The sequence below is a fragment of the Pholcus phalangioides genome, unplaced genomic scaffold (assembly GCF_987345545.1).
Source record: "Pholcus phalangioides strain wild (caught in Gottingen) unplaced genomic scaffold, Ppha-v1.0 ptg000042l_1, whole genome shotgun sequence".
NCBI lineage: Eukaryota > Metazoa > Arthropoda > Arachnida > Araneae > Pholcidae > Pholcus > Pholcus phalangioides.
The window spans coordinates 14,278,550-14,289,836 of record NW_028301628.1 but is presented as its reverse complement, the minus strand read 5'-3'; the positions used below and the strand labels follow the sequence as shown (position 1 = coordinate 14,289,836).

The window sequence follows — 11,287 nt, the reverse complement described above, 5'->3', positions numbered from 1 at the left end:
GGGGGGGGGGATTATGCATGACCGTCTCACCATCGGGCAAAGGGATGTTTTGGGGTCCGATACTTAGTTGGGAATTACAGCTCACTTATATTTACATACTCACATAGCACCCCCAGATCTCATTGTGTACGGATCTCACTACTAACGGATATGAAACCCCGGGTCATGGTCACATGGGCCCATAGGTTAAGATGGGGCTGTGTTGCATTTTGAAAATAGTCACATTTCCCTTCCCCCATATTTTACTTGAAAGATTTAATTCTTCAGAGCTGTCTGTGGCCACTTTTACCACTCGTCATGGGCAGAGGCACTGACGTGAAGAAAAGATTGGGGGGGGGGGTTGAAAGTTGCTGGTCGTCTCGCGTATACGAGACTCAATCGCGTACGCAAAAGGGGGGATACATTGCATTGTTTTTTTCCTAAATTATTGGGAGGGCAGCAGCAGGCCCTTAACAATATCTATTGTCTTACGACCCCCCCCCCCCCCACAGGATCGCAACCCATACTTTGAACCCCTGATATATTGTATTCGTAGTTTCTAATGCTCTCTTGGTAAGCCCCACTGTTCTCTCCCCGACAAGGCGCAATACCATCCATCGTATGGAGTATATACGCAGGTCTATACATTTATAACATTCCGGGGGCATATGTACAGTAAATGTTATAAACTTGCAATATATATGAACAAAATTCATCAAACCTACCAAAATGGTTTGTGATTATGCATATTTAGCGGATTTATCATATTTATCGTAACATATACATAGAGCAGGAATGTGCATAAATACAGAGCAGTGGTTAAGAGCGGGGCCGCAACTAAATACTTTGTAAGGTGGGGAAAACACGCATTTTGGCACTTCCCTCGTGTATTGTAAAAAAGAGTAGTAAAAGGGTGAATTTCGTGCCCTCTCATGTCTAGTGACCGGAAAGCTAGACATGCTTGTTCCCCCTTAATTGTGACACAGGTTGAGGGAGAATAAATTAAAATAGAGTATAATTATCACTTCTTTTTAACAATTACAACTGTCACGTTCGGCAAAATTTTATCAAAAAGAATTTCTCTGTGTATGTAGTAATATCCACAAAGAAAGAAGTAAACGAAAAACTAATATTGTTTAGAGCAGCGGTTCTCAGCCGGTGTTCCGTGGAGCTTTTAGGGCTCCGCGTGGACTCCCAAGGGGCTCCACGGCAGCTCGAGCAAAATACAAAAAACAGTAAATTCGGAAAAAATAATTATAAGTATTTTTGAACAATAATATTAAATCAGTAACTTTGATGAATGAATGAAAAATAGGCCTAGGAGCTCCTTCTCAGAAATATCAGAAAGGGCTCCGCGAGTCAAAAAGGGTTAAGAACCACTGGTTTAGAGTACCCGTTACCGTATTATCGACAGCTTGAGAATTTTTTTACTCCCATTTTATTGATTTTTTTTTCGTGAAAAAAAGTAGTTTCACCACTCTGCAACATGACCACAAGTCACTACTGGTACTGCAGTTTGTTATAACTTATTTAACACACAATTCTAGGCGATTATGTAAATATTTAAGCCTCTCTTGATAATATAAATCTCACCATACACACAACATTATTTCGGGCTTTTTGAAAAAAATAAAACACATAATTTCATTTCACAGGATTAAAGAATGGTAGCTCTGACTAGAATAATGTCATCATCCAAACGATATCAAAAAAAGCGATCAGCAGATTTTGTAGACTGCTTCCAAATGCCGAAAAATTTCATCTTTTTTTGAAAATAAATCTATGTCATCAGAACAAAAAATCTACAGAATCAATCAACCAACACGGGCGTTTCAATTTTATCGACCCCTGTTACTTCTAGTTGTCTTCAAACTGTATCGCTGGAGCTGCAAAAATCAGATGTAGATGAGTGGTGCCGAGGAATGAAACTAGATCTGAAATGGCTGCTAAGAAACAATACATGTTTGACCGAATTGTAAAAATCGGGAAATAAACGAAATCGTATTTACGTTGTGTGTAACATATGCTACGAATACGAATACATAGCCAAAAAACATTCTCGAAATGGTATGGTACCCATAGCTGAAGGAATTCGAGCGGATTCTAAAGAAAAATTGAAACTAGTAGTTGAACATCTTCTGTTAGAGATCCACAAGAAAGTCACAGAACATCATGAACTGGAGAAAGAATGGAAGAAAGGTTCCACAAAACATCCATGGAAACTCCAAAAACATTCGGCAGAAGTATTAGGATTTCTTATTAAGCTCGCTTTTGATGCTTATTCAGTAAGTTTACTAGTACGGTTTCTCTCTCACCAGGCCACGCACTCTCTTGTTTTTTACCTGTTGAATGTATTTTTTGCGTACCTTCATATATATATTTTTGCAAATGGTTATATTCTCCTTTTCTGCATATACAATTTCACCTTGCTTCATTTTGTACATGCAATAATTTTCTACCTCGCGTATGTTTTTTTTAATATTGTTTGAATCAATGGCAGCACAAAGTGTCATTATCCCCATTGTGCATAATTTTTGATTGCAGCACGATTTCTTGCTATGATTTTTTTTTTAAGTTTTACATCTCCGCCCTCCCTGCTTTGCACATGTTATGCAATGTTTGCTCCATTTTCTTCTCTAGTATATCATATCATTAATATTCAAATCAATGGGACTTATAACTCAACTGGCCACACTCCTTGTGGCATGGAACTTATATATCAGTAGTGAGTGAATCTGGTTTTTGTTTTGTTCTACTTGCTACCGATGGTGAATCATGAAAATAGTTTTTTGTTCCTTTGGATACCAGTATGAAATAAATGTAATAATTTTGATTAATTAATAATATTAATAGAGTATTAATTTTTAAAAATTGAATCATTAGCAAAATTTACAATTATAATTAATTAATGAGTTTAATAATTAATAACTTATTAATTAATAATTTATTAATATTTTATTAAAATTTTTATTAAAATTTGAAATTTTTGCCTGCTATATCATTTGTACGAACACGCTGGAACTTATTCCGCTTCGAGTGCCCTTTTTTCCTAGTGCCCCACCAGTCCAAATTTCTCATAAAATGGCCTGCCGGATCCATCGAGAGAAAGCCTGGGCAAGGTCGTCCAAGAGCCACGACGGCCAGAGAAGATCGCCATTTGTCGATTATAGCGAGGCGTAACAGGAGTGCTACAGCTTCTCGTGACTTGTATGCAGCCACAAGAGCCCGTGTATCAAGGGTGACTGTTTCCAAAAGACTTCATGAGAGAGGGTTGTTTGCAAGAAGACCTGCTGTTTGCGTCCCGCTCACTTCTACGGACAAGAGAATAAGTTTATCATGGTGCAGAGAGCATAGAGATTGGAGTATGGATCAATGGGCGACCATTCTCTTCACTGATGAGTCCCGGTTCAGCCTAAGCACCGATTCTCGCCGTACGTTCATATTGAGAGAACCAGGGACCCGCTACCTACCCTCCAATGTCCGCGAAATCGACCATTATGGCGGAGGAGGATTAATGGTCTGGGCAGGCATCATGTTGGATGACCGCACACCTCTCCATGTCTTTGAAAGAGCCGCTGTGACTGGTGTGAGGTATAGGGATGAGGTCTTGGAGCCCTATGTTCGCCTTTTTAGGGGTGCAGTTGGCCCCGAGTTCATTTTAATGGACGATAACGCAAGGCCACATAGAGCTCTTCTGCTCGACGATTTTCCAGAGAGTGAGGATATTCGCCGGATGGATTGGCCAGCCAGATCTCCAGACCTTAACCCTATAGAGCATGTCTGGGACGCTCTGGGGAGGGCAATTGCAACTCGTAACCCCACTCCGGGAACCATCCAGGGAATGAAAACAGCGTTGCTGAACGAGTGGGACCAATTGCCACAGGAAATGATAAACTGCCTTATTTCAAGTATGAAATCACGCTGCGAGACCTGTATATCTGTAAGAGGGGACCATACCTCCCTATTAACCCATTTTTTTGTTTATTCTGCAACCGCTGTTTCATACCTTCCGACTCCAACGAGTGTTACGCACGATCATGCGTGCGTATATTACAATTATTGAATGGTTATTTGTTTTGTATTGTATGAATGTATGTACATATCAAATTTCATTAAAATCGGTACAGTAGTTCCAGAGATAATCGATCAAGTCTGCAAATTCTCTTAATTTCTTACACCAGTGTATAAACTGCTCATAGACATGCACTGTGATATGTTTTCCTCTTCTATGCTCGAAGAAAACCGGCCTAAAAACACCGCTTCATTTGAAGGCAAAGAAAATGGGTTTTCTGACGCAAAAACTTTCATAAATGGGGTGTACAAAGCTGGAAATTTTTAATTTCATCTTGATTTCATCGTCTTGTTTGAAAATTATAAGCTGTAAATGAGCAAGTTAAAAGGTATTATTTGTGAATAGAGACATGCCATCAGTGGGCAAAAGCTTATTTTTAAAGTAGAGTTTCTTTCCATTTAAAGAGAGGATATAAGTTTGGTGTGTAATAAAATTTTCTTTGAATTTCTAAAATCGTTCATAGAAACACAAATTAATTGTCAGGAACGTGAGTAATTTAAAGAAGAATGCTTAATGTTCCCTAAACAAATCGCTAAGTCTTTAAAGCGTATTTGTGAACACCAAAAATTGCTAAAGTGAGCGGAGCTCAGCTGTAGACGCTTGAATTTCCAGCAGTGGTTCCCAACCTTTTCAGTGCATACGCCAAGCAGATCAAGGGTAAAGACTAAACAAGGTACTGAGCGAAACGAGGAGAGACCACAGAGGGCTCACCCGAAGGTCCCTCATGGATGGAAAAAAAGTCCTTTTGGTTAGGTCCAGTGCCGGATGGCAAGTACGGAGCTGTGATATTACGTACGAGCCAAGCAGAGCAAACTGAGGACCCCTCTCATGAATCGGCCGGCAAATAAATGGGATACCAAACGAGACAAGCCGAGACAACAGAGGGCCAACCTGGGAGTCCTCACTGATGTGAACGAAGCTCATTTGGCCGGTCCCAGTGGTGGTACGCAAAATCTGTATAGATAACAAAACTATCCCGTGCTGTACTGAAACCGAAACTGCGTTATCATGGAATCTGCATGTGAGAGGCAAAAGCTGCGCCACGTAGGTTCAGCTTTTTTTTCCTGATAGCATGTGGCCATTTAAAGCTTGAGCGGTCACATACATTTTTCGCAAGCACAGCGTGACCCGTTACGAGTAAGGGACTATAATTGCGTGTCCGCAGTACATTGATAATTGATAACTGCTTTGTTTTTGTGTGTTGGGGTTTGTATTGATTTTTTTTTTGAAATATTCAAGGATCGTCTCTATTAAATGAGGTTTCTGGTATCCGAGGTAGCTCAGAATTAGTTTCCTCTGGTTGACCGAGATCCTTACTTTCTTCATATTGATTTTGCGTAATTGTTATCAAAACGTCGCAGAGAGAAACGTTCAATACTTTCAAATGGATAAAAAAAAACGTTAGTAAGGAAAGTATGTACAGTCAAACCTCGTTAATGAGTCACTATTGGGAGAGCAAAAATATGACTTATTAAGCAGAGTGACTCGTTAAACGGAGTAAGCCATAGTTTCGCCAATTCCTGCCTGAGGACAGTTGGAACTTCCAAAAAGCGACCCGGTAAGCGGAGTAACGTGTTAACCGGGTGACGCACTAACGAGGTTTGACTGTACCTACTTTGACATGAAAAGCTGGAAAAAATATTTAACGAATACATATGAATGTATTTTTTATATTTGTGTATAACTATTGTGTCCGGTTAACTGTAAACCTTAATTTTTATAAAGCAAAAGAGAAGGAAGTAGGATTCTAGGAGCATTTTAAAATAATAATTCTTCATTTGCTTTCGATATCCTGCTCTATTTTCATCTGCAAACTTTTCATTTCTTTGTAGTATTGCAGTTGATACTGTTAATATACATTTATTTAAGCTGGAAATGCACATCAGAATTAACGTGATCCTCACGTATTCCGAAGATATCTTTATGATCTGACCAGGGAATTTGTTAGTGGTAGTAGACATCCATGCCCGAGCCAAGATTCGAACCCAGACCTGCAGTCAGAAGCTAGCTTCCTAAACCTTCGACTGCCAATAGGCTAAAGAGGCCTTACAATGTTTATAAATACAACAGATTATTCAGTCTGCCCAACGAACTTTTTTTACGTACGGTATTTTTTGCGAGGGTAGTCGGAACAAATTTTCAAATTTATTGCCAAAAAAAGCTAATTCATTAGTTGTAACATTAGTTACTACGAGTAATTTCTTAAATAAGTGTGTTGCTTATTGAAAAAAATATATAATTTGTATTAATATAAATTTTAATTTTTAATTAAATTCAAAGTTTTAGATAATTTTTAATTAAATTCAAAGTTTTAGATAATTTTTAATTAAATTCAAAGTTTTAGATAATTTTTAATTAAATTCAAAGTTTTAGATAATTTTTAATTAAATTCAAAGTTTTAGATAATTTTTAATTAATTTTTGCATTTTAAGCATGTTTAGCGTCTGCGGACACTAGGTTGTTCCTCACTTAACGGAACCTTCACTGTGAAAGCGTAGCCGGTCAATTTGTCGCACTCAACTTGTCGCGATCAACTCGTCGCGCCTCAATTTGTCGCGGTACAAATTCGTCGCAGTGCCAATTCGTCGCGGTACAAGTTTGTCGCAGTGTCAATTCGTCGCGGTACAAATTTGTCGCAGCGCCAATTCGTCGCGGTACAAATTTGTCGCAACTCCAATTCGTCGCGATACAAATTCGTCGCAGCTCCGATTCGTAGCTGTACAAGTTTGCCGCCGTGTCTATTCGTCTTGACGTCAATTTATATATTACAGCGCAGAATCAATTCGTCAAACCGTCGATTCTTCTCTGTACATGTTCCACGCGAGCTTGTATGTAGGTTTTTGTCTTACACGTGAAATAAAAACATGAACAAAAGTGTACACGCAGTTTACTGAAAATAATTAATTTTTGTCTATGCAGAAAGGTCATCGAAATTAAAATTACAATATCAATTACATTTAAAAATTTAACTTCATATAAAAGTTTAATTATATTTGAAAATTCAGTTATAAAAATTTGAAATGTTAAATAATTGATTTCTGCTGTGAGAAAATTTCAATATCATGTGGAAAAATTTCGGTTTATATGATATTCCCCAAATTACAGTGAGCCTATCTTTAACGGTAAATTTCTATCTGCCCATTACAGTATTACCATTACAGTATCTCCATAAGAACCTGAAATATTTAATTAATTAATAATTCAATTAAATTAATATTTAATTTCACCGTATAAGCCGCACTTACAACCACACAAACAAACCAACCAAAGATATGCGACTGATTACAAACATAAGATTAATGGTTATATTACACTGAAGAGCCAAAAAAACTGGTACAACTGCCTAATATCGTGTAGGGCCCCGCGAACCCGCAGAAGTGCCGCAACACGACGTGGCATGGACTCGACTAATGTCTGAAGTAGTGCTGGAGGTAATTGACACCATGAATCCTGCAGGGCTGTCCATAAATCCGTAGGAGTAAGAGGGGGTGGAGATCTCTTCCGAACAGCACGTTGCAAGGCATCCCAGACATGTTCAATAATGTTCATGTCTGGGGATTTAGGTGGCCAGCGGAAGTGTCTAAAGTCAGAAGAGTGTTGCTGGAGCCACTTTGTAGCAATTCTGGACGTGTGGGGTGTCGCATTGTCCTGCTGAAATTGTCCAAGTCCGTCGGAATGCACAATGGTCATGAATGGGAGCAGGTGATCAGACAGGATGCTTACGTACCTGTCAGAGTCGTATCTAGACGTATTAGGGGTCCCATGTCACGCCAACTGCACACGCCCCATACCATCACAGAGCCTCCACCAGCTTGAACAGTCCCCTGTTGACATGTAGGGTCCATGGATTCATGAGGTTGTCTCCATACCCGTACACGTCCATCAGCTCGAAGCAATTGGAACCGAGACTCGTCAGACCAGGCAACGTGTTTCCAGTCCTCGACAGTCCAATGTCGGTGTTGTCGGGCCCAGGCGAGGCGTAAAGCTTTGTGTCGTGCAGTCATCAAGGGTACACGAGTGGGCCTTCGGCTCCGAAAGCCCATATCGATGATGTTTCGTTGAATGGTTCGCACGTTGACACTTGTTGATGACCCAGCATTGAAATCTGCAGCAATTTGCGGAAGGGTTGCACGTCTGTCCCGTTTAATGATTCTCGTCAGTCGTCGTTGGTAACGTTCTTGCATGATCTTTTTCCGGCCGCAGCGATGTCGCAGATTTAATTTTTAACCGGATTCCCGATATTCACGGTACACTCGTGAAATGTTCGTACGTGAAAATCCAAATTTCATCGCTACCTCGGAGATGCTATGTCCCATCTCTCGTGCTCCAACTATAACACCACGTTCAAACTCACTTATATCTCGATAACCTATCATTGTAGCAGCAGTAACCGATCTAACAACTATGCCAGACACTTGTGTTATATAGGCGTTGCCGACCGCAGCGCCGTACTCTGATTGGTTCCATATCTCTTTATTTGCATAGGCGTGCCTTTACCAGTTTTTTTGGCTCTTCAGTTTATATCTATGCGACAGACCCATAGTCATCTTTCTTATTGGTGATTACATTGCCTTTGTCGGTGCTCATCCTGTGGGCATTACGAAAACTTCATTTCCACCCTTGATCTGCGCCTAACTCCCTTCGCTGTGAGAAATAGAAATCCCAACAAAAGCGGGAAGTGCGGCTTATACGGTGAAAATTAAATATTAATGTAATTGAATTATTAATTAATTAAATATTTTGGGTTCTTATGGAGATACTGTAATGGTAAATGTTGGTGACTCTCGAACGGGGGGGGGGGGGGACTCGCTAGCCCATGGGGCAGATAGAAATTTACCGTTAAAGATAGGCTCACTGTAATTTGGGGAATATCATACAAACCGAAATTTTTCCACGTGATATTGAAATTTTATCACAGCAAAAATCAATTATTTAACATTTCAAATTTTTGTAACCGAATTTTCAAATATAATTAAACTTTTATATGCAGTTAAATTTTTAAATGTAATTGATATTATAATTTTAATTTCGAGTGTCATGTACATGAAGTTACATACAATGGGCCAATTAAAAGTCTGATTTCATTCTTTTTACTCGAGAGTTGTTACTTTAGAGTTGAAAAAAAAATCAAAAATCGATTGACATTTGCAGTGGTGACAGAGATGCTGTTGGTGCCCAGGGTACTTTATGGAATGGGTAGGATCACCCAGAGAAATGATTCAGAAATCAAAATTAACTACTTCAAGATCAAGACAAGAACCCACAAGTTCCAAACACTTCCGGCATCTTTGGCCAGTCAAAGGTGTCGACATGAAGGAAACATTGAGGAGGAGGTGGGGGGGGGGCTAAAAATCGCCATTCATTCCGTTCATAAGGGACTCAAACCCGTACTCAGGAGGCGAAATGGTGCATTGAATTGTATATTCATGAGTTAGTGGAGTTGGGAGAGGGGGAGCCTCAAATGGCATCAGCTCCCAGTTCTGGTGACTATGGAAAAAAACAAACAAGTCTCGCAGGGCTTTACGGGATGAATCGTACAAATTTACTTAATAGCCAGAGGGTTCTGAACCAGTAAGTCGTGAACTAAACTTGTTTCGCAGAGCTTTTAGTGAGGACCGGATCGTACAAATTCACTTATAGCGAGGAAGTTCTCTTGAAAAAGCGGTGTCGAACGCACGGTTTTTTTCTTAGCTCCTGCCATTTAATGGTTCTATTCCCCCCCCCCCTTTTTTTTGCTGTTTTTAATTTTTCTTGTGTTTTCGGGCCCGCAGGATCCCTCGACACATAATGTTAGCACCATATTTTGTATTGCTTTTTTGTGTTTCTACAATGCTAATAGTGAGAAACGATCGATCAATGCAAAAAACGTATTGCTCGAACTTAGATCAATCGTGTGTTGATCAGTGTCTAGTCACCTTTCATCTTTCGATGCGTGGTTCTGGGTTGCGGCATTCATCTGGATATATGATCGTGAGAAATGTGATGAAAAATTCGTTTATACGGAGATGTGGTTCACTACCTGGAGGTCTCATTTTCCTACTACTGCTTATTGGTGGAGTCGAACAAAATCCAGGACCACCAAAGAAGGTCATGAATCAAAGTTCGATTGAAAATTATACCCAAGTTTTTTCACCGAAATCTTCACTCCAGCGCTCACCGATCGAGCAACCTACAGATAATTTGAAACGGGCAAGACAATACTCGCCTGAGGTGACAGATTTGGAATCCTACGAAGTGACGGAAGCAATGGAATACGCTGCTGACCCTGAGGGTGATGTGAAAGATGGAATCAATTTACTGATCAAATTGCATGTTTCAACCACACAAAAACTGGAGCGAAATTTATCTCTGCTCACAGAGAGAAAGGAAAAATTCGATGCATGGGCCGAAAATATTGATAAGAAAATTACTGAGTTCGATGAAAGGCTCTCTGCATTCGAACGTCTGGAGCATACTGGAATAATTGAATCAACGGCCCACCGCACACCTAATGTATACAATGACTTAATATTAAAAATTGATGAATTAGAAAATCGTAATAGACGTAATAATCTATTATTCTTTGGAGTCCCTGAAGCTGATGAGACATCATGGAGTGATACCGAACATACACTCACAGAATTTTGTAAAAAATATCTGCTTCTTGGAAACATACTTTTCGAACGTGTGCATAGACTGGGAGGAGTACGTGCGGATCGCCCAAGGCCAATTATCTGTCGTATCCTGAACTTCAAGGATAAGGAAATTATAAAAAAATCTGCTTCGAAGCTGAAAGGATCCGGATTTTCGATATCAGATGACTTTAGTGCCCGTGTGCGTACAATAAGAAAAAAACTTTGGGCTTTCGGACAAGAAATTAAATTACCTGGACAGAAACCACGCCTCTATTTCGACAAACTTAAAGTGAATGGCAAAACATTTGTATATGTCGCAAACTCCGATTCAATCGAGGAACTAAAAATTGAAAGTTCGAATTTAAACTGAAATCGGTCCCCGTGGTCGGCAATATTCTCCCACCGATGACACCATTATCGCATGATATATTCTGTCTTGCTGAGATTTGGAGTATAGATCATTTCCTTCTCCCTAATGTATTATCCGCATATTCAACCGTTCAAGTTGATGGTGTCAAAACTTCAAACACAGGCAGGGCGAGCGGAGGAATCATATTGGGTTATAGAGCCGATAAAATCAAAAATTTAAAAATTGTAACGAAAACTAGATTCTCTATTATTG

At 39.6% G+C, this 11,287-nt stretch overlaps 1 protein-coding gene across 1 annotated transcript; it reads left to right on the top strand.

Moving 5' to 3' along the window:
- Positions 1–2,048: 2,048 nt before the first annotated feature.
- Positions 2,049–11,035, top strand: LOC149064524 (uncharacterized). Its single transcript, XM_089255351.1, has 2 exons — positions 2,049–2,264; positions 10,202–11,035. The coding sequence occupies exons 1-2, from the start codon at positions 2,049–2,051 to the stop codon at positions 11,033–11,035; spliced, it is 1,050 nt and encodes a 349-aa protein (XP_089111477.1).
- Positions 11,036–11,287: the final 252 nt, after the last annotated feature.